Here is a 24,324-nt window from a genome sequence, read left to right as displayed (position 1 = left end):
GATCATGGAAGACACAGTAAGTAGACTAGCCCGTAATGAAGTTCAATAGTCCAGATAAATAAGCGTGGGGACGAGCCTACCTTGTATCGCGCGTGCACAATCAGTGATTGACAGGCAGCAGAGCCCAGCTCGTAACCTGATTGGTTACCTTTCACCGGTCCGGTCTGCAATTTTGTAAACAAACCTGCTGGCTTTGGAGGGACCTAGCGGGACATATAGGGGACCTAGAGAACTATTTTTTTTGTATTGGGGTATTTAATGTACTACTTTCAGAATCCCCGGACAGTTCCAGGCATTATGCTTGGAAAAGAGTTGCAGACTGCAGCTTTAAGTGGCTGCAACACGGTCCACATTAAGCTTTACTCAGATGTCAGGAGATACTTGGAGTGAATTCTGCTTTCACTCAGTGGATGAACCAAAATGTCCTTCAGTTAAATCCAGAACAAATTGAAGAAGTTTGCTGTCAGTAAACACCTCGAGTCTCTAGAAACTAAAGACCGAGTCCGGAACCTCGGCGTGCTGATGGACTCAGACCTGACCTTCAACAATCATATCAAATCAGTCACCAAATCAGCCTTTTATCAACTTAAGAACATATCCAGAATGAAGGGTTTCATGTCCCAAACAGATCAGGAGAAGCTGATTCATGCTACACGCTAATGCTAACGGTGTTCTGACTGGACTCCCCCAAAAGAGTCTCAAACAGCTGCAGCTCATTCAGAACGCTGCAGCCCGAGTTTTAACCAGAACAAAGAGATCACATCACATCACCCCAGTTCTCAGGTCTTTACATCGGCTCCCGCTCAGATACAGAATAGATTTTAAAGTTCTTTTAAATCCAGGTTAAAAACATTTCTCTTTCCGTGTGCTTATGGTCGAGTTCCTTTAACTAATTTTAAAGCATAATGCTATAAAGCCTCTATTCTTTGATTGCTTTTAACTGTGTTTTAATTTTTATTCTATTCTCTTTAAATTGCTTGTTTTTATGCCGTTCTTTTACATGTCTTTATGTAAAGCACATTGAGTTTCCTGTGGTATGAAATGCGCTTTATAAATAAAGATGCCTCGCCTTCACTGAGAAAAATACTTTATTCCATCGGAGCGCGTTAAATGTTTTCTGCTTGTTGGAGGGAAAATAAAAGGAAAAAACAAAAACAGCTAATATTTACAGGACGTCAGAGTTCATCTGTTAACTTTCTGAGCCATCCGTCTGTCGTCAGAATAAAATAATAAGACTTAAACGCAGCCCCTGAGGGACTCCTGCGTCGGGTTCAGTGCGTTTTCAGTTTGTCTCCGAGCAGCGCCATCAGGACGCCGTACAGGAGCCCCCCCGTGAGGAGGAGCGCCGTGCTGGAGAGGGGGCCGAGCGCCAGGAGGGCCCCCAGCGCGTAGAAGAGCAGCAGCAGCAGCAGCGTCCGGTAGCTGGCCAGCGGGCGCAGGCTCAGCCGCGGCTGCCGGTTCAGCTGCCGCCGGGACATCGGGCTCAGCCTCGGGTTGCACGCCGGATCCGCCAGGTAGCGGCGCCCGAGGCGCCCCAGGAAGTCCGGCCGCGAGCAGAGCGCGGTCATGTGGCCCCCGAGCTGCGGGACAGAAAGGGTCAGGTTACCGTGGCGATTCACCGGAGGCGGCGCGGCCGCTGGCGGCGGGCGGCACTCACCCTGTCGTTGGCCAGAGAGGAGACCCTGAACAGGAGCCGCACCAGCAGGGCGCTCTCGTAGCTCCTGATTGGCTGCAGCTCCGGGTCGCCCTGGTACTGGATGTCGAAGCGGCGCAGCCCGTTGATGATCTGCACACAGAGACACGGCGTCAGGTGGAGCCGCGGCCTCAGCCGCTGCGCCTCCTCTCCTCAGAGGCCCACACCCACCTGCCTCCGGCCCAGCTCCGTCAGCACCGGCCCGCCCTCCGCCTGGATGCAGTCCGGCAGCTGCCGGCTGTGGCCGTCGTCCTGGGAGCAGCTCAGGTTGGACAGCAGCTGGGTCAGCTGACCCTGGTTCAGCTGCAACAGAAGGTGGGAGGAACCGGTTTAATGGAGCTCTGAACGACCACCAGCTTCCACCCAGCAAACTGGGACCGAGTCTTTATTTAATCAGATCAGAAACACTTTGACCTGTAGCTGCATCTAGCTTTTTTAGCCCAAGCCTCAGCGTCCCTCTGCTAGCTACCCGCTAGCGTCCCTCTGCTAGCTACCCGCTAGCGTCCCTCTGCTAGCTACCCGCTAGCGTCCCTCTGCTAGCTACCCGCTAGCTTCCCTCTGCCGCTACCCGCTAGCTTCCCTCTGCCGCTACCCGCTAGCTTCCCTCTGCCGCTACCCGCTAGCTTCCCTCTGCCGCGCTCCGCTAGCTTCCCTCTCGGCTAACAAGCCGACTGATTCCCATTAAAATGCTAACGTGAAATGTTCCCCTGTGTTTGTTCCGCTCAGTGGACTTTATGAAGTGAACTGGCTGCTTTCTGCAGAGTTTCCCCCCGTTTACATGCTGAATAACTCTGCGGCTCCCAGTTTGTTGTCCAACCCTTAAATATTCTGAGCTCGGAGTCTTTGAGGTTCTCTGCAAACCTGAATCTCTCACCTTAAAGATCTGGCACAGGTTCTCCAGAGCCCGGTCCAGGAACTCGTGGGTCTTCTTCAGACACTCGCCGCTGTCCTCCGGCTCGGCGAAGGTGTTGTTGACATCCGAGGAGCCGAGCCCGAACCAGGAGAGGAACGAGTTGTTGGCCGCCACCTCGCTGGACTGATCAGAAATCCTCTTCGCCGTCTGCCGGGCCTGTGCGATGATCTGGATCAGCTTCATGACCTGCGGGCGGGAAAACGAGGCGTCACCGTGAACCGGACCGTTCACTGAAGTGGTCCAGTAGAAGCTTCTCCGTTATGGTTGGTGACCTTTCCTCTTCCTGTGGAGTCCCTCAAGGATCTATTCTTGGCCCTCTTCTCATTGTACATGCTACCACTTGGGTCATTTTTAGCCAGGCACAACCTTTCTCTCCACCGCTATGCAGACGACTTACACATTTATCTGCCATTGAAGCCAAACAGTAACAGTGCACAATGTTCTGTGTTTAATTTAAATTCATTTTTATTTATATAGCGCCAAATACAACAAATGTCATCTCAAGACACTTAGATAATAAAGTCCAATTCAAGCCAATTGGAATTCAATTCATTGTAATCATAATTATTCATAAAATAATCCAATTCGTTCATATAGAGCCAATTCAAAAATAGTTTCCTAGCTAAGGAAACCAACAGATTGCACTGAAATTGTGTTGCTGATATTAAGTTTGGGGACACTGTGACGGCCGGCTTTGGCACCTCAGTTCAACAGTCAGAAATCTGGGAGTGACCTTTGACCTTTGACCTGAGATCGGACAAACAAATGAACAACGTCGTCGGGACTGGTTTTCTCCAGCTGCGTCTCCTGGCCAAAGTTAAAATGTGTTTAAGTGGTCATGACCTTGAGAAAGCCATCCGTGCCCTAATAAGTTGAAGGTCAGACTGTTTTAATGCTCTTTATGTGGGCGTCTCCCAGTCTTCTCTCAGCCGCCTTCAGCTGGTGCAGAACGCTGCTGCCCGTCTTTAACCAACACCAACAGACGTGTGCACATCACTCCTGTTCTGAACTCCCTCCATCGGCTTCCTGTCCTTTACAGAACTGATTTTAAACTCTTAATGTGTGTTTTTAAAGCTCTTAGCGGCCTCGCCCCGTCGTATTTATCTGAGCTTTGAACAGTCCTGGCAGAGCTCTGAGGTCAGCAGATCAGTTTCTGCTGGAAGTGCCCAGGTCAGAATACAAACCCTGGGGTGAGCGAGCCTTTTCCCAAAGCTGCCCCCAGGCTCTGGAATAAGCCCCCCGTCCAGCTGCGTCTCATTTCTGACCCGGGCCTCTTCACATCCGGGCTAAAAACCTGCTTATTTAGGATGGCTTTAATACCCAGTAGCATGATGACACTTATCTTATTTTTTTTAATCTTATTTTCTGGAACAGCCTTCCAGAAGATGTGAGACGGGCCTCAACTCTGACAATGTTTAAATCCAGGCTGATAACAGGTCTGTTTAGCTGTGCATATGACACCTGAAAGTATTTTATCTGCACTATTCATTTTTAAATGAACTAATTAATGATTATTTTTTAATTAATTTATTTTAAAATTTTTATCATTGTTTTTTTATTTCTTTTTAATGATTTTATTGCCTTCTTCAGATTTTATGTAGCTGTGAAGCACTTCGAATTGCCTTGTGCTCTATAAATAAAATTGCCTTATCTTATTTTGTTGTATTTTATTGCTTTCACTGTTCTTTTGTTTTTATTTATTACGTTCTGTAAAGGGCTGTAGAAATAAAATACATTTATAGAGTTAAACAGAACCCCTGAGAGCTCACCGCTCCTCTGAACTCGCTGCCGAACATCTGCTTGTACTGACAGTCTTGTCCCTCCAGGGAGTAGACGTGGCTCTTCACTTTGAACACCATGTCCGTCACCAGCCGTTGCCGTGACGACAGGAAGCCGCCGCCCCCTTGGCTGGGCGTCAGGTAGCCGCGGGGCTGCCGGTGGTGGAGCACGTGCTCCGGCTCCAGGAACAGCTGCTCTCCTGCGGACCAGAGCCAGATGTTACCCACAGGGGCCAGATGTTACCCACAGGGGCCAGATGTTACCCACAGGGGCCAGATGTTACCCACAGGGCCAGATGTTACCCACAGAGCCAGATGTTACCCACAGGGGCCAGATGTTACCCACAGGGCCAGATGTTACCCACAGAGGCCAGATGTTACCCACAGGGGCCAGATGTTACCCACAGGGGCCAGATGTTACCCACAGGGACCAGATGTTACCCACAGGGGCCAGATGTTACCCACAGGGACCAGATGTTACCCACAGGGGCCAGATGTTACCCAAAGGGGCCAGATGTTACCCAAAGGGGCCAGATGTTACCCAAAGGGGCCAGATGTTACCCACAGGGGCCAGATGTTACCCACAGGGGCCAGATGTTACCCACAGGGGCCAGATGTTACCCACAGAGACCAGAGACCAGATGTTACCCACAGAGGCCAGATGTTACCCACAGAGACAGAGCCAGATGTTACCCACAGGGACCAGATGTTACCCACAGGGGCCAGATGTTACCCACAGAGCCAGATGTTACCCACAGGGACCAGATGTTACCCACAGGGGCCAGATGTTACCCACAGGGACCAGATGTTACCCACAGAGGCCAGATGTTACCCACAGGGACCAGAGACCAGATGTTACCCACAGATGTTACCCACAGGGGCCAGATGTTACCCACAGAGACAGAGCCAGATGTTACCCACAGGGACCAGATGTTACCCACAGAGACAGAGCCAGATGTTACCCACAGAGGCCAGATGTTACCCACAGAGACAGAGGCCAGATGTTACCCACAGAGACAGAGGCCAGATGTTACCCACAGGGGCCAGATGTTACCCACAGAGACAGAGCCAGATGTTACCCACAGGGGCCAGATGTTACCCACAGGGGCCAGATGTTACCCACAGGGGCCAGATGTTACCCACAGGGGCCAGATGTTACCCACAGGGGCCAGATGTTACCCACAGGGACCAGAGACCAGATGTTACCCACAGATGTTACCCACAGGGGCCAGATGTTACCCACAGAGACAGAGCCAGATGTTACCCACAGGGACCAGATGTTACCCACAGAGACAGAGCCAGATGTTACCCACAGAGACAGAGCCAGATGTTACCCACAGAGCCAGATGTTACCCACAGGGACCAGATGTTACCCACAGAGACAGAGCCAGATGTTACCCACAGAGACAGAGCCAGATGTTACCCACAGGGGCCAGATGTTACCCACAGAGACAGAGCCAGATGTTACCCACAGAGGCCAGATGTTACCCACAGAGACAGAGGCCAGATGTTACCCACAGAGACAGAGCCAGATGTTACCCACAGAGGCCAGATGTTACCCACAGAGACAGAGCCAGATGTTACCCACAGGGGCCAGATGTTACCCACAGAGGCCAGATGTTACCCACAGAGACCAGATGTTACCCACAGAGGCCAGATGTTACCCACAGAGGCCAGATGTTACCCACAGAGGCCAGATGTTACCCACAGGGACAGAGCCAGATGTTACCCACAGAGGCCAGATGTTACCCACAGAGGCCAGATGTTACCCACAGAGGCCAGATGTTACCCACAGAGACCAGAGCCAGATGTTACCCACAGAGACAGATGTTACCCACAGAGACAGATGTTACCCACAGAGACAGATGTTACCCACAGAGGCCAGATGTTACCCACAGGGACAGAGCCAGATGTTCTCACCCTTCTGGATCATCTCTGCCAGGTTGGGCTGAGCGAACACTTTGGCCACCCTGAACACCATCAGGGCGTTTTTGGCGTTGACCAGATCCGTCCTGACGGCTCGGTTCAGGAAGCCCTGGAACAGCTTGGTGTACATCAGCAGGTTCTCCTGAGCGAACGCCTCCCTGAAGAAGAGCAGAAGAAGAAGAAGAAGTGTGGGAGGAGCCGGCGGGCGGTCCTGGAGTCGAAGCGGCGCCACTCACCATTTATCAGGGACGGTTCTGCTCTGGTCGGGCGCAGGGTTGCTCTTCTCCCCGGTGTATCTCCACGGCTGGACGTAGCTCAGCCACGTCTCCAGCACCTGAACACAGAGAAGTCAGCCACTGCAGGCGGCAGAACCAGAACAGGAACCAGAACCAAGGAACCAGAACCCAGGAACCAGAACCAGAACAGGAACCAGAACCAAGGAACCAGAACCAGAACAGGAACCAGAACCAAGGAACCAGAACAGGAACCAGAACTCAGGAACTGGAACCAGAACAGGAACCAGAACCAGAACCAAAGAACCAGAACCAAGGAACCAGAACAGGAACCAGAACCAGAACAGGAACCAGAACTCAGGAACCAGAACCAGAACAGGAACCAGAACTCAGGAACTGGAACCAGAACAGGAACCAGAACTCAGGGACTGGAACCAGAAAAGGAACCAGAACAGGAACCAGAACCAAGGAACCAGAACCAGAACCAAGGAACCAGAACCAGAACAGGAACCAGAACTCAGGAACCAGAACCAGAACAGGAACCAGAACAGGAACCAGAACCAAGGAACCAGAACTCAGGAACTGGAACCAGAACCAAGGAACCAGAACTCAGGAACTGGAACCAGAACAGGAACCAGAACCAGAACCAAGGAACCAGAACAGGAACCAGAACTCAGGAACTGGAACCAGAACAGGAACCAGAACCAGAACCAAGGAACCAGAACAGGAACCAGAACTCAGGAACTGGAACCAGAACAGGAACCAGAACTCAGGAACTGGAACCAGAACAGGAACCAGAACTCAGGGACTGGAACCAGAAAAGGAACCAGAACAGGAACCAGAACCAAGGAACCAGAACCAGAACCAAGGAACCAGAACCAGAACAGGAACCAGAACTCAGGAACCAGAACCAGAACAGGAACCAGAACAGGAACCAGAACTCAGGAACTGGAACCAGAACAGGAACCAGAACCAGAACCAAGGAACCAGAACAGGAACCAGAACTCAGGAACTGGAACCAGAACAGGAACCAGAACTCAGGAACTGGAACCAGAACAGGAACCAGAACTCAGGGACTGGAACCAGAAAAGGAACCAGAACAGGAACCAGAACCAAGGAACCAGAACCAGAACCAAGGAACCAGAACCAGAACAGGAACCAGAACTCAGGAACCAGAACCAGAACAGGAACCAGAACAGGAACCAGAACCAAGGAACCAGAACTCAGGAACTGGAACCAGAACCAAGGAACCAGAACTCAGGAACTGGAACCAGAACAGGAACCAGAACCAGAACCAAGGAACCAGAACAGGAACCAGAACTCAGGAACTGGAACCAGAACAGGAACCAGAACCAGAACCAAGGAACCAGAACAGGAACCAGAACCAAGGAACCAGAACTCAGGAACTGGAACCAGAACAGGAACCAGAACCAAGGAACCAGAACAGGAACCAGAACCAGAACCAGAACTCACCGCTCTGAAGGAGGCGTCCAGAGGCCAGTGCCCGAAGCAGTGCTGCAGGAACAGGTAAAGCTTCTGCTGCACGAAGCGCTGCACCACCACCCTGAAAACAGCCAGAGGGGCCCCATCAGAGGGGCCCCATCAGAGGGGCCCCATCAGAGGGGCCCCATCAGAGGGGCCCCATCAGAGGGGCCCCATCGGAGGGGCTCCATCAGAGGGGCCCCATCAGAGGGGCTCCATCGGAGGGGCCCCATCGGAGGGGCTCCATCGGAGGGGCCCCATCGGAGGGGCCCCATCAGAGGGGCCCCATCAGAGGGGCCCCATCGGAGGGGCCCCATCAGAGGGGCCCCATCAGAGGGGCCCCATCAGAGGGGCCCCATCAGAACCAAACTGCTGATCCTCATTCAGATAAACTCAGAGCAGCTCAGAGGAAAGTGCTCAAAGATCCTAATTTGAGTTGGATATAGGAGCTAAGGATCACTTCTATGAATAATAAAGATGATTGTGCATTTCTCTTCTCTGATGTGTGTGAAACCAGGACTTATGCCCTCATCCCAACCATTTTGAACCCCTTATGGGAGTCTTATTTATAATATGGACCCAACCTGGATAAATATAATATATAAATATAATGAAATAACATGTTTATTCATCATTTCCCCTCTTCGTATTTTTGTAAAACACATTTAAAAACGTTTAAATGAACGGAGGTAGTTGCAATAACCCAGGCATTAAAACAAAAAGTGCACATCAGTGGTGATGAAACAGTTTCCCCTTTTGAAAGTAAATAAACTAGGGCTGGGCGAGTTAACTCGTTAATTATTTAATCTCGCATTAACGCAGTTTTTTAATATATAAATATGTGCTTCTGCTGGATGCCAGAACGTGAGCGTCTGGCCTTAAAACCAGCCCGACGGGGCCGTACCGGCGGCTGTGAGACTGGGAGAAATGAGCCACAGACCTCTTGAACTCCTCCAGCGGGCTGGCGTGCGAGTGGGCGGCGGGCGGCGAGGACAGCTGCTCGGGCTTCAGGCTGTTGGAGAAGGCGTGCAGATGCTTCACCAGCAGACGCACCACCAGCACGTGCTCCTCCGACGGGCCGAAGGGCTCCTGGAAAGGCAAGCGGTCACACAGCGTTCCACACAGCGTTCCACACAGCCACCTCAACAAGCAGCCAATCACAAAGCGCCCTGCTCCACAAGCAGCCAATCAGCTTCCAGGGGCTCAGAAACAGAGGTCCCACAGACATCAGTCTGACTGTGAGGCAGCTCAGATTTATTCAGATTAAAGTCAAACATGTGAAGAACAGAATGAAGCTCGGGACCTCTGTGCCTGATCCGGAACAATTTACACCGAAGCTGCTTTTTCTTCTTCTTCTGCGTGATGCCGGCCGACGCCACCTCTGCGGTGCGTTTGAGCAAATCGGATCGCTTCTCCATCAACAGCCGAGCGGGCCGGCGGCGCACAGCATGCGTTAAACACAAACCAGAACACTGCGGCTCAGACGCATTTCCCAAAGCTTCATTCCAGAATCACGTCTGCTGGCGGGGATACTTCTCTCCGGGGAGGCCGTCCAACACGTGGGGCTAATTATCATGGATGTCTATGGGAGCCGTTTCTGTAATCTGCCACTGCAGAAAAACTAAAAAGCTGTAAAAACTGATGTTGTGGCTCATCAATGACATATCCCAGACCTAATAATCCCCCCTAGAAGATTTCACTTTGCACTGCAAACATTGGAAATACAGCAGCTTTTGTGAGTTTTTTTTTTTTTATCTTTAAAACAGAAATTGGCGTTTACATCATAATCCAGTATTTAAAGGGTTACATTTTTTAAAATAATTGAAAACTTGGTAGTTATGATCAGAACTGAAGTGGAATAAAAGATCTATGAAAAAAAAAAGCGGAAAAAATATTAACACATGATGTTTTTAGGTCGTTTTAAAAGGGGACAAAAAAGTCCTTTTTTAGAAATTAAGTTGTTTTAAATCAGTTATGAGGGTTAAAGGGATAGTTCGCCTCTTTTGTGATGCAAATGTATTACTCTGTTGAACGCATATTGTTTTGAGAAGCAAGACGCTTTATTTTTTAAACCCCAGCCAACTAGCCGGACTACCTTCATCAACACCAAAACGAGGCTGGAACTCTGCTCACAGGACGCAGCAGGGGGTAAGAAGATGTTCAGAAATGACGAACTATCCCTTTAAGGCTTTTCTGTGTGGTAAACAAAGCTTTAAAATCTTCATAAATGTGACTATTCACAGCTGATCAACGGGGTCTGAACAGCTCAGAATCGGCACCATAAAACCTGCAGAACTACCAGCTGATGGGCGCCTCATTGAGCCGGTGAGCACGGAGAGAAGTACCCCCCCCCCCCCCCCCCCCCCCCCACTGTGAGCTGAACGGACTGAGGGTTTACCTCCAGGAGGCCCCAGAGGGGCGGGGGTGAATGAAAAGGTAAAAGTACTTGGTAGGTGTGGAGGGTCCCAGAGCCTGGTGGGGCGTGGGGTTGGCACGGCATGCTGGACATACTGAGGCGGTACTGCAGCAGCGCCAGCTGTTCACCCGTGACCACCAGGGGGGGGAGGAAGATGAGGAGGAGGAAGGGCGACAGGAGGAGGAACAAGAGAGGAGGGGGGAGATAAAACGACAATAAGGGAGGAAGGGTGGCAGGAGGAAGGAACACATGAGAAAAGGAAGCAGCGAGAAGAGGAACGTTTGGCCGAAAACATTCAGGAGGAAAGGAGCAGAAACAGGAGAGGAGACACACAAGAACAAAATGTTGGACTGTGGGAACAAAATGTTGGACTGTGGGAACAAAACGTCGGACTGTGGGAACTAAACGTCGGACTGTGGGAACTAAACGTCGGACTGTGGGAACTAAACGTCGGACTGTGGGAACTAAACGTCGGACTGTGGGAACTAAACGTCGGACTGTGGGAACTAAACGGAACAAAACGTTGGACTGTGGGAACTAAACGGAACAAAACGTCGTACTGTGGGAACTAAACGTCGGACTGTGGGAACTAAACGTCGGACTGTGGGAACTAAACGTTGGACTGTGGGAACAAAACGGAACAAAACGTTGGACTGTGGGAACTAAACGGAACAAAACGTCGTACTGTGGGAACTAAATGTTGGACTGTGGGAACAAAACGTCGGACTGTGGGAACTAAACGTTGGACTGTGGGAACTAAACGGAACAAAACGTTGGACTGTGGGAACTAAACGGAACAAAACGTCGTACTGTGGGAACTAAATGTTGGACTGTGGGAACAAAACGTCGGACTGTGGGAACTAAACGGAACAAAACGTCGGACTGTGGGAACTAAACGTTGGACTGTGGGAACTAAACGGAACAAAACGTCGGACTGTGGGAACTAAACGTTGGACTGTGGGAACTAAACGGAACTAAACGTCGGACTGTGGGAACTAAACGTCGGACTGTGGGAACTAAACGTTGGACTGTGGGAACTAAACGGAACAAAACGTTGGACTGTGGGAACTAAACGGAACAAAACGTCGTACTGTGGGAACTAAATGTTGGACTGTGGGAACAAAACGGAACAAAACGTTGGACTGTGGGAACTAAACGTCGTACTGTGGGAACTAAACGTTGGAACAACACGTTGGACTGTGGGAACTAAACGTTGGAACAACACGTTGGACTGTGGGAACTAAACGTTGGAACAACACGTTGGACTGTGGGAACTAGACGTTGGAACAACACGTTGGACTGTGGGAACTAGACGTTGGAACAACACGTTGGACTGTGGGGACTAGACGTTGGAACAACACGTTGGACTGTGGGGACTAAACGTTGGAACAACACGTTGGACTGTGGGAACTAAACGTTGGAACTAAACGTTGGACTGTGGGAACTAAACGTTGGAACAAAATGTCGGACTGTGGGAACTAAACGTTGGAACAAAATGTTGGAACAAAATGTTTGACTGTGGGAAAAAAACGCTTCAACGGCTGATGAGGAGGCGCCGAGGGGCAGCTGGGCTGCAGGGAGGGGAATCATTTCAGCCCGTTTACCACCCAGACCAGCTGTTAGACCAGCTGTTTACCACCCAGACCAGCTGTTAGACCAGCTGTTTACATGTAGGCCTGTCACGATAACAAATTTTGCTGGACGATAAATTGTCTCAGAAGGATTGCGATAAGCGATAATAATGTCGTTCTGAGATCATTTTTAATGCAGGTACACCTTTTCAAAGAGAAATAAACTTTTATTTTTAAAGAATATTTAACCGTAGAACACAATAAATGAACAAACAACCAAAAACAATAAATAAAATGGACTACAGTCGTTGAAATGCTGGCTTTTGGACGATGCTAAAGGTTAGCATCTCTTTAGCATTGAAGCTAACTACACTGTCTGAGTGGAATCCATGTCGCTCTGTCCTGTTTGTACTTTGTTTGTCGACTAAATGCCGCAGTGACTGCGCTCTGTCAGAGGAAGACGACCCACTTGTGTTTTTTTCCCCAAACTGGGAAAACTGCAGCGGATGATTGTGTTTTAGACGCATGTTTGTTGTGTCGCCGCTTTTAATTGCGACCGTTTTCCAACAAATGCGACACACCGACTCGCACACGTTCAGCGGTTCACCGCGGACGTACGATTTAAATCCCAAATGCTCCCACACTGCAGCGGTTTGGCTTAGAAACCACTTCCATCTTTTTTGTCTTTAGGCGTAGCCGACTCGAACTGGCAGCTAGCTTTAATTATCATGCGATTAATTGATTTATTGAATATCGCGACAGGCTATTTACAATTAAAGAGGAAATACTGTTTAAGATCCCTTCTTTCTGTTCCAGGGAAATGATTCCTCCTGGTTTATCTCCCCCTAACTGTTAAAGGCAGAATGTGCCACCTCAGAGCTGGAATAATTCCCATCCCTGCACCTAACAGCAGGAGAAACGACTCAAACTGAGGATTTTGGTGTTTTTTTCTTTGTTAAACTTTAAAGTTTTACGTTTTTAGTGTGATAAAATCTGGTTTTATGTTCTTTAACGTGATAAAATCTGGTTTTATGTTCTTTAACGTGATAAAATCTGGTTTTATGTTCTTTAACGTGATAAAATCTGGTTTTATGTTCTTTAACGTGATAAAATCTGGTTTTATCTTCTTTAGTGTTATAAAATCTCTCAGTTGGAGTCTCTCTCCTGCAGGACGGACACAGGAAGTGTTTCTGAAAGGGAAGAAACACATCAGCAGCAGTTTGCTCTGCAGCCGGGACGGAGTCATGGAGACACATTAACAACAGGAATCATGCAGCATCTCATCATCCAACACATTCAACTTCATAGAGACGCTTTCTTCAGGAAGCAAATCAAAGCTTCTGAAGCGTAAACTCATCTTTTCTTAAGGAATTCTCAGATTAAGGCGAGACACTACAGGCGAACAGGGAAATATTTTAAAATAATAGGTATGACTATGAAACTTCCTCAGTTGATTACTTATACAAGTATGGGGGAAAAAAAGTATTACAAGTTTTAGAAATGTGTATGTTTAATTATGCAAATTAGGCATCATCTCATTAAATATGCGCAGATTTGCATATATTTCCGGAAAATAGATCTGAACATGTGATAAAGCCAGGTGCAAAATTCTTTTTTATCATTTTGTTTCCACACAAAATGAAAAGAAAATTACAGAAGGATTTCAGGATATCTGCTTTCATCTCCTAGGAAATCAAAATATACTGTTCATAGCCTAAAAAAAAAACATTGATTTTCACCACATTTTTTTTATTATGTCACAAATCAGGCCAGGAATGATTTATCAACAAATCTTTCTGCAGAGTCTCGCCTTAATCATAAATAAAATGGCAGGAAACAGGAATAATAACCACCAGCTTTAAGCCTCTCTGATGGGAAACTTTATCTCATTATGACTGATTCATTATTTCTGTGTCTGCAGACATCTTTGTTCTGATCGGTTTCTCCTCTCGTTGGGACTTTACGCCGGAGTCGGACACTCGACCACAAAGACGAACACTGGGTGAACATGCAGCAGGCAAAGGATGTGAGCAGAAGCCAGAGCAGCAGCAGGAAGAGGCTGAATAACTCCGACAGGAAGCTGCTCGTCTTTAACAGACGGAGGGGGAAGATTTAACCCGCCAACTTAACCAGAACAGCTTTAAACCAACCACGGGGGGGGAGGGGGTTAGCCAATCAACAGCCAGCCATGTGAGACGGAGGGGTGAATAAACGTCTTACCTTTACCTGGGGAGACTGCAGCTTCTGGTACATCTCCAGGGAGTAGTGGTGCAGCCAGACCTCCACAAACATCTAGAGGACAAAGTCACACGTTGTGGATCAACATCTAAACAAATAAACTCGGGCTGGGCAACGATTAAAATGTTTAATCTAATTAATCACATGATTTCCCTGATTAATCACGATTAATCGCATTTGTACGCAGAATCCAAAAATGAACCCAAAAGTAGCGTATAGCTTTTAGCATTTAGCTTTATTTTAAATGTGCTGCCATATGAATGAAAGTGCCATAACATTTGTTGTGCAAACACACTTTTAACATCAGCATCTTTCTGTAGTTTTTATGTAGAAGCCTCGCTCCACTGTCTGTTTCCTTGAATGACTTGCTGCTATCAGTTGTGTGTTTTGCCTTTAAGTGATATTTTAGACTGGAACTACTACGCTGAGAAGACAATTCAACTTGGCTGTAAATGCAGGAGTTTCTTTTTTACATTTATTTTGAAATACGTGCTTTTATGTTGAAACCAGTAAAACAGGAAGTAGCGCCGGTTAGCTCCGTTAGCTTCACACCTGTAGCGGTGATGTTAGCTGCTAGTTTATCTTTATTTTATTCCTCCATGCTTCGTGGTGTTTGCTGTAACTGTGGGAATGAGATGCAGAGGAGAAGTGGAAGTTAAAGAAACCTAGTTCTGACCCTGCAGATTGCCTCTGAGGAACGACTCTGCCGTTGGTTGAGAAGCAGCTAAAGTGGCCAGAATTACTTTGATTATTTATTGGTACCAGCGACAATGCTGAGAATGCTATGTCTTTAATGATTACAACAGCTAATGTTGTCTTTTACTTTGTTTTACATTAATGCGCGATAAAATATTTATCGGTGTTAAATAAATAACGAGTTAACTCGCCCAGCTCTAAAAACGACCCATTTGACCCGGTTCGGGGCTCCTTCAGGGCAGGGTTTTATACACGTTTCCAACGATCAGGCTAACGGGTCGTCTTCGTTAACCCGCCGCTGTTCCTCCTCATAATTAACGAGTCAAATGGAAGCGCCGCTTTGCTGCGTCCTCACGGGTCGATGGAGCGTCAGGCTCAGAAAGGAAGATTTGAGGCTACAGACCGACGCTGGAGCTAAGGCCTCAGTATGCGTCTCCATTGCTATCCGTCAATCCGTCTCCGTGGTAACGCAGAGGCTGTTAAACCTTTCAAAGTTCTCCGTCGGGCTGTCGGATACCCGAGGCAGTTCCCCTCCCGATCAGCAGGCGGCGCTACGTTACGGTTAGACGACCCAATCTCTTACGTCTGTGGTGAAAGTGGCTGATTGGTTGTTCACCTTCCGGCTCCGTTCCACTCCTCACAGCGAACGATGGCGACCGACAGAGAAAGACTGTTGTTGGAGTCGGAGCTCGTTGATGTTGAAATGCAAATAATTCTGACCAAATGTTGCCCGGCACACAGTAAACTCTTTCAGAAATGGCGGCGTTGTTGTTCTGAGAGGAAGGAGCTAAACCGGGAAAGTGATGTTGTTGAGAGCGTCTCTGTAGGCAACCATAAATCAGGCTTTAAACTCTAAACGAGAGTTAACTATCTCATTTTAAAGCTGCAGAAGAAGAGAAGAGCAGCAGCTGAACCACGTGGAGCTCCGGCTGACTGTTGTTTCTACTCTGAACCACAAGATGGCAGAAATGTTTCATCCGAATCCTCCTGAATTAGAACCCGTTCTCATCCACAGCATCAGTGTGAACGCGTGGAAACGTCTTCAGAACCCAAGGCGCCGCCACGCACTGATGTCATCAGTGATGTCACCATATGCAAATTAGGTGATTCAATTTACCACCTTCAAGGTTAGATTAAGGAGGGAAAAAGAATCTGGAGCTGTCACCACAGAAGAAGAGTGGCTGAATATCTGCTCTGTGCACGTAACTTCCACCAGTTCTGGTCTGTGGAGGGATTTCTGCTGGTGGAATCTGATCAGATATTTCAGAACTCCTGAGTTAAAATGTGTGCAGACAGGAGAGACAGTCAGGTTTATACTGGAGGAACTGTGGAGAACAGCCAGCAGAACATACTGAGCCATACTGGCAAGAGATCATGCGGGTAATCCAAAATATTGAAATTCACTGCTCTTTTTCCCACAATCCATCTCAGCAGTATTACGCCCCATTTACTGGTGCGAGACAAATATCTTTTAAAAATATTATTAGCAGCCAGCAAGAAAGCTGTAACCCGGAAATGGCTGCAGGCTTCACCCCCAACAGAGACAGACTGGACAGATGTTGGGACAAAAATTCAGAATATGGAAAGGAGGACCTTCACCTTTCACTAAGTCTATGGATCGATAAGTGTTCGCAATACTGGGAAAAATGGATTGTGTTTGTGGCCACGAGAGATGCTGACTGAGCCATTACTGTATGAACCGAGTTGCATCATCAGCATAATGTCTGTTTGGATGTGGAGGTGACCAACTGTTTGTTCTATGTTGTTTCTTTCTATAAAAATACAAAAAAATTTAATAAATAAATTTACCACCTTCATAAACTTTGGCTCAGACGCAGCGTTTTTCCCTTTTACAGTTTCTGTTTCTCTCTGATTGTTTTTTAAGCTGAAACCTGTTGAAATCTTAAAAAAAAAAACGAGCTTAAAGGGTTGAATCAGCGGCGGCCGAACTGGGTTAACAAAGACGCCTTTTTCACACCCCGGGGGGGCAACAGCAGCCCCTGAATGTACACCACCTCACCTGTAACAGCGTCTCGGACCTCCAGATCTCCTGAGCTGCGGGGTCGGCGTTCACGGAGGGCTGATGGAAGATGTGATGCTTCAGGAGGCTGGGGCTGTGCACGCCATAACCAGCAAAGGACACGCTGGAGGATCTGCCGAAGGAGAGGACAGTTTATTCTCCTGGTTCCACTGAGCCGGAGGCGCCGTGAGCGTTTATATCCCGTCAGAGGGGAGGTCACATGACCAGCGACTCTTGTTAAAAACACAGGATAAAAAGAGGAAGCTGCTCCTGAGAGGAGGAACAGCAGCTTCCTCCTCAGGCGCACCTCGGTGACGGAGCGGTGACGGAGCCTCTGGAGTCGGAGAACGGAGAGGGCGGCACGCTGCCTTCGGTGGGGAGGAAGTACTTCAGGAACATGTCCACCAGCACGAAGTAGGCGCTGTCAGTGGAGCTCCCCTGGTGGCCTGGAGGACAGTTCTGAAGCACAGACACACCTTAAAGGGACAGTTCCACCTTAACCTGTACAGCTCCACCTTAATAACCTGCACAGTTCCACCTTAATAACCTTCACAGCTCCACCTTAATAACCTGTACAGCTCCACCTTAATAACCTGCACAGCTCCACCTTAATAACCTGCACAGTTCCACCTTAACCGACACAGTTAGTACAGCTCCACCTTAAGGAACCCACCTTCGGTGTGATGAGACAGAAGGCGAAGTTAAACATGAAGAATTCAAAAGGATCTGCAGATGTTTAAGGAATGATTCAGCTCAGATTAACTGACTAAAGAAATAAAGGTTTGTCTCTTTAATGGTTGCACACAGCTGAGGATACTGAGAGCGAGGTTCAGAGTCAGGACGCCCGACAGGGGGAACTGCAGCTTGTTGTGGAACAGCGGGCAGTCGGGCAGGACTCCCTCCTGGATGCAGGCCTTCACGGGACCCTGAGGACCACAACGGGGACAAAAAACACATCACAATGATGCAAAACAGGCGAACTAACCCTTTAACTCATTTAGCTTCCTAATCCGAAGCAGGTTTTCTTACATATCTAACCTAAATCTATCGTCTATAATATGTATATCTGGAAGATTTCCTGTCATTTTTCTTTAAATTATCAAATCAAAGTTTCGTTTATTTCATCCAATGAGCAGAAGAAAAGGAAACTCGGACTGTGTTCCAAACCGCATACTTCTCCTACTACTCCTACTAACTTTCTGAGTTAGTATGCGAGTTTGAGTAAGCAGAAGTTCCCGGATGCATACTAGATTCTCCGAAATGTTGGGTATGCATCATGAGGTTACTACTCATACTCAAACTACCCAAGATGCAACGGAACGTGACGTCGCCGATCGTCATTTCCTGTCAAAACGGCAGTTTCAAGCTAGCTACAACGAGGGTAGGTTCACTTCCTGTTTTCAAAACAAAAGCACCAATTGTATGGTAATGGCTTTCCCTATGATAAAAGGCAACGGGTATTTTATTTTGTGAAAATAACAGGAAGTGCGTTAGCTCACTGCGGCTAGCTTTAGTAGCGCCGAATTCGTGGGAACAAAATTGTAAACAGCCGGTATTTTGTCAGGTTTTCAACACGTTGGGGATCTAAACGACTACTTTCTCACCTGAAAATGTTTCAAATGTTGCTAAAGTTTACAGAGTTTAGAGCTTAAGAGAAATCAGCTTCAGGCCGGCTGATTTCGGCTCGGGCAGGAGCGAAATGCATTGTGGGTAAACGCTCTGCATACTGTCTGATCAATGAGTATGCAGTATGTAGTATGTGGTATGCGGTTTGCTGTATGTAGTATGCAGTATTCAGTATGCAGTATGTAGTATGCAATATGTAGTATTCAGTATGCAGTATGTAGTATGCAGTATGAAGTATGTAGTATGCAGTATGAAGTATGTAGTATGCAGTATGAAGTATGGAGTATGTAGTGTGTAGTATGCAGTATACATACTACATGTAGTATGTAGTATGCAGTATGTAGTATGCAGTATGAAGTATGTAGTATGCAGTATGAAGTATGTAGTATGCAGTATGCAGTATGAAGTATGCAGTATGGAGTATGCAGTATATAGTATGCAGTATGCAGTATGGAGTATGTAGTATGGAGTATGCAGTATGCAGTATGTAGTATGAAGTATGCAGTATGGAGTATGCACTATGAAGTATGCAGTATGGAGTATGCACTATGGAGTATGCAGTATGGAGTATGCAGTATATAGTATGCAGTATGCAGTATGGAGTATGCAGTATGCAGTATGGAGTATGCAGTATGGAGTATGTAGTATGCAGTATGTAGTATGCAGTATGCAGTATGCAGTATGAAGTATGCAGTATGAAGTATGCAGTATGCAGTATGCAGTATGAAGTATGCAGTATGCAGTATGGAGTATGGAGTAATGTAGTATGCAGTATGTAGTATGCAGTATGAAGTATGCAGTATGGAGTATGCAGTATATAGTATGCAGTATGCAGTATGGAGTATGCAGTATGCAGTATGGAGTATGCAGTATGGAGTATGCAGTATGCAGTATGAAGTATGGAGTATGGAGTATGCAGTATGCAGTATGCAGTATGTAGTATGCAGTATATAGTATGCAGTATGCAGTATGGAGTATGAAGTATGCAGTATGAAGTATGCAGTATGCAGTATGCAGTATGAAGTATGCAGTATGCAGTATGCAGTATGGAGTATGGAGTAATGTAGTATGCAGTATGAAGTATGCAGTATGGAGTATGCAGTATGGAGTATGCAGTATGGAGTATGCAGTATGCAGTATGGAGTATGCAGTATGCAGTATGGAGTATGCAGTATGGAGTATGCAGTATGGAGTATGCAGTATGGAGTATGGAGTATGCAGTATGCAGTATGGAGTATGCAGTATGGAGTATGCAGTATGGAGTATGCAGTATGGAGTATGCAGTATGCAGTATGAAGTATGCAGTATGCAGTATGTAGTATGCAGTATGCAGTATGGAGTATGGAGTATGTAGTATGAAGTATGGAGTATGCAGTATGGAGTATGAAGTATGGAGTATGAAGTATGTAGTATGCAGTATGCAGTATGCAGTATGCAGTATGGAGTATGAAGTATGAAGTATGCAGTATGCAGTATGGAGTATGAAGTATGGAGTATGTAGTATGAAGTATGCAGTATGCAATATGCAGTATGCAGTATGCAGTATGAAGTATGCAGTATGGAGTATGAAGTATGAAGTATGAAGTATGCAGTATGCAGTATGAAGTATGGAGTATGGAGTATGAAGTATGGAGTATGTAGTATGAAGTATGCAGTATGCAGTATGCAGTATGAAGTATGCAGTATGCAGTATGAAGTATGCAGTATGGAGTATGAAGTATGAAGTATGCAGTATGGAGTATGGAGTATGAAGTATGGAGTATGTAGTATGAAGTATGGAGTATGCAGTATGAAGTATGGAGTATGTAGTATGCAGTATGAAGTATGCAGTATGCAGTATGCAGTATGCAGTATGAAGTATGCAGTATGAAGTATGCAGTATGAAGTATGCAGTATGAAGTATGCAGTATGAAGTATGTAGTATGCAGTATGTAGTATGCAGTATGTAGTATGAAGTATGGAGTATGGAGTATGCAGTATGCAGTATGAAGTATGCAGTATGCAGTATGCAGTATGCAGTATGCAGTATGCAGTATGCAGTATGGAGTATGCAGTATGAAGTATGAAGTATGCAGTATGCAGTTTCTGTTCCTACCGGGAGATAGTTGACAGGAACTTCATATTTGTACTCTTCAGCTTGGAGTTTATACACCAGCTTCATCATCGGGCCACTGGAACCAGAACCAGAACCAGCGGGACAGAATGCGTCAGTAGGAATGGGTTCAGGTGACACAGTCTCACATTTGCTGCAGTAACACAAAGGAAGTGGTTACCTGGGGTTCAGGAAGTCCATGACCACGTGGTACTCGTTGTTCCGAGGATGAAGCAGGCGCAGGTTCCAGCCAGCGATGACGCCGTCCAGGCTGCCGAACACAGTCTCCACCAGCCAGGGAAAGACCAGGTGCAGCTCCTACAGACAGACAGACGGATGCTGAGGGGATGCAAAGAAAACCACACCCACCCACAGACTGGGAGGAGGCTCCGCTGGGACCAACGGGGCCCAGATGATGGAACCATAGCTCATCTGCTCCGTGCACGTAAGCAGACTTCCACAGTGTTGGAACTGAAGCTACAGACAATAAAACCCACAAAGAAGACGATTCACAATCAGCCTTTGTGTCGCTCACACAGCAAAGGAAACAACAACGGCTCTGTTCTGAGGAGTAAAGCTCAGGTTTCATTTTCGTCTGAGCATCAATAAATATATTTACTGATATCTGAGAGCAGGAGTCCAAACCTCATCTTATCTGCAGCCGATTCATGAGCATCACTTTCCATCTGAAGACTAAAGTTCAGACACAGCGACACGCCGGCCTCCATAAAGTTTTAAAGATAAACAGGTTCAGTTCATCTGAATAAAAAGGTTCAGTTCACCTGAATAAACAGGTTCAGTTCATCTGAATAAACAGGTTCAGTTCATCTGAATAAACAGGTTCAGTTCATCTGAATAAACAGGTTCAGTTCATCTGAATAAACAGGTTCAGTTCATCTGAATAAACAGGTTCAGTTCATCTGAATAAAAAGGTTCAGTTCATCTGAATAAAAAGGTTCAGTTCATCTGAATAAAAAGGTTCAGTTCATCTGAATAAACAGGTTCAGTTCATCTGAATAAACAGGTTCAGTTCATCTGAATAAACAGGTTCAGTTCATCTGAATAAACAGGTTTTCAGGCTCAAACAGCTTATTTTTTTCCACCTCTCATGTGTCTAATGAGACATTTTTAACTAAAGCAGCTGAAGTCAGTGTTAAGCCTCCGTAGGACATTTTATTTCTGATTTACAGATGTATTATATGTACTTTAAACCGTCTGTATGTGTATAAAATATGGAACAAACATATATTCTTAAAGATGCTGATGGCCTCGTCATGTCTGTAGATGTGTTACCGTCTGCTGCCCGGGAACACAAAGCTGCCCGGGAACACAAAGCTGCCCGGGAACACAAAGCTGCCCGGGAACACAAAGCTGCCCGGGAACACAAAGCTGCCCGGGAACATAAAGCTGCCCGGGAACACAAAGCTGCCCGGGAACACAAAGCTACCCGGGAACATAAAGCTGCCCGGGAACATAAAGCTGTCCGTCACCCTGTGGGCTTCCTGTGGTCACACTTCAGTGTTTAGTGCTGAACTTAGAGGTAAATATGACTGTAACAGAACCCCATAATGTGTTGGTACCTTTGCAGGATACTCGTCTATGATCTTCACCAGATCCTGGCATCGGTGGAGGAGAGGTTTGGTGGTGGAATCCGCTTTAAGGTTGGCCTGAAACCAGGAGCAAAGTTTCATTAGAAAGTTTACTTTAAGCAGCATCCAGGACCCTGTTTTCATGCCAGGTCGGACTCACCAGTAGGAAACTGGGCTGTTGTAACGTTGGAGCAGCCATGCGGGACCCGTGTGTGTTTCTATCTGCATGAACAATCCACTCTGATCCCACCTGGAGCTGGAAAACAGACACAGACCGGACTTCAGTGCTCAGCTGGAGTCAGCTGGAGTCAGCTGGAGTCGTAGCCTAGCATGATAAGTTAGTAGCCTAGCATGAGAAGTTAGTAGCCTAGCATGAGAAGTTAGTAGCCTAGCATGAGAAGTTTGTAGCCTAGCATGAGAAGTTTGTAGCCTAGCATGAGACGTTTGTAGCCTAGCATGAGACGTTTGTAGCCTAGCATGAGAAGTTTGTAGCCTAGCATGAGAAGTTTGTAGCCTAGCATGAGAAGTTTGTAGCCTAGCATGAGAAGTTAGTATCCTAGCATGAGAGGTTTGTAGCCTAGCATGAGAAGTTAGTAGCCTAGCCTGAGAAGTTAGTAGCTCCGCGGGAAGAAACCCGGGAAATAAAACAGATGCCGACAGGAAGTCTGTCAACTGAGTCCAGTAAAGCTCAGAGAGAAGAACTCAGTCAGTGAACCATTAGTTAGTGAGAGCCTGCTCACTAGTTATGCTAACTAACTCTGCTAGTGGAAAAAAAGAGACCGGCTGAAGCTGACAGCAGCAGCTGGAAACTCTGACGCTGACGTCCGCTAACAAAACCCAACAAAACCGGAATAGATTCCACTCTCACGGACACACTTCTTTACCTTTTGCCCCTGGAAGAAAGTTAAAGTTTCGGCTGCTTTGACATGAAACCGCGTTTCCATCCACAGTTCAAACAGCAGAGCGTGCGGCTGCGGTCCTCCTCTTCTTCTTTGGTTTTTAACCGGAAGTGGTCAGTTAGCATGTTGTTGCTCATTACTGCCACCTGCTGCGGAAGCTGAGTATTTGTTTCTTTACCCAAAGTTAATCCTAACAACGCCATTTTTTAAATAATCATTTATTATGGCTGGGCAACGTTTAAAATGTTTAATCTAATTAATCGCATGATTTCCCTGATTAATCGCATTTGTACGCAGAATCCAAAAATGAATCCAAAATTAGCGTGTAGCTTTTAGCATTTAGCTTTATTTTAAATGTGCTGCCATATGAATGAAAGTGCCATAACATTTGTTGTGCAAACACACTTTTAACATCAGCATCTTTCTGTAGTTTTTATGTAGAAGCCTCGCTCCACTGTCTGTTTCCTTGAATGACTTGCTGCTATCAGTTGTGTGTTTTGCCTTTAAGTGATATTTTAGACTGGAACTACTACGCTGAGAAGACAATTCAACTTGGCAGAGTTTACAGATGACTTTGGTTCTGTCGACTCCGCCGTCTGGAAGAACTTTAAAATGAAAATGGCCGAGTAAAAGTTCCGTACCCTTCTGCATGTTTGGTGGATCCGCCGATTACTTTCTTTTCCTGTTCCACAGCAGACAGCAGCAGACTTTTACAAAATAAAAGCCTGTGAGCAGCAGACTTTTACAGAATAAAAGCCTGTGAGCAGCAGACTTTTACAGAATAAAAGCCTGTGAGCAACAGACTTTTACAAAATAAAAGCCTGTGAGCAACAGACTTTTACAAAATAAAAGCCTGTGAGCAACAGACTTTTACAAAATAAAAGCCTGTGAGCAACAGACTTTTACAAAATAAAAGCCTGTGAGCAGCAGACTTTCACAAAATAAAAGCCTGTGAGCAAGACTTTTACAATGATAAAATAAATAATAAAACAGGGGGGGTCCGTGGCGTAGTGGGCTGAGCAGGCGCCCCATGTACAGAGGCTATAGTCCTCGCTGCATCGGACGGCCCTGTGCTGCGTGTTGTTCCCCCTCTCTCTGCCCCCTGCTTCCTGTCTCTCTGAACTTTCCATTAAAGGCACAAAAGCCCCCAAG

General features: G+C 46.9%; 1 protein-coding gene across 6 annotated transcripts; it reads right to left on the bottom strand.

Annotated features, from left to right (window-relative positions):
• Positions 1-1,070: 1,070 nt before the first annotated feature.
• smpd4 (sphingomyelin phosphodiesterase 4) lies at positions 1,071-23,262 on the bottom strand. Of its 6 annotated transcripts, none has more exons than XM_075460075.1 (20): positions 23,158-23,262; positions 22,434-22,529; positions 22,265-22,351; positions 20,866-21,002; positions 20,688-20,763; positions 17,784-17,892; positions 17,640-17,692; positions 17,274-17,425; positions 16,967-17,099; positions 14,233-14,304; positions 10,424-10,561; positions 8,966-9,114; positions 8,017-8,107; positions 6,547-6,644; positions 6,305-6,468; positions 4,376-4,584; positions 2,568-2,792; positions 1,865-1,996; positions 1,658-1,786; positions 1,071-1,580 (listed from the first exon to the last, which is right to left on the bottom strand). In XM_075460075.1, exons 1-20 carry the CDS (start codon positions 23,215-23,217, stop codon positions 1,272-1,274), a joined length of 2,619 nt encoding a protein of 872 aa, XP_075316190.1. In that variant the 5' UTR covers positions 23,218-23,262; the 3' UTR covers positions 1,071-1,271. The 6 variants fall into 6 exon arrangements, with proteins under 6 accessions (XP_075316190.1, XP_075316193.1, XP_075316192.1 ...); XM_075460078.1 differs by having other exon boundaries at positions 10,472-10,561; XM_075460077.1 differs by having other exon boundaries at positions 14,239-14,304.
• Between the last annotated feature and the right edge of the window lie 1,062 nt (positions 23,263-24,324).

Source organism: Odontesthes bonariensis, chromosome 3 (assembly GCF_027942865.1).
Source record: "Odontesthes bonariensis isolate fOdoBon6 chromosome 3, fOdoBon6.hap1, whole genome shotgun sequence".
NCBI lineage: Eukaryota > Metazoa > Chordata > Actinopteri > Atheriniformes > Atherinopsidae > Odontesthes > Odontesthes bonariensis.
Note: the sequence above shows the minus strand (reverse complement) of the source record. Positions and strands in the feature narration are given on the sequence as shown.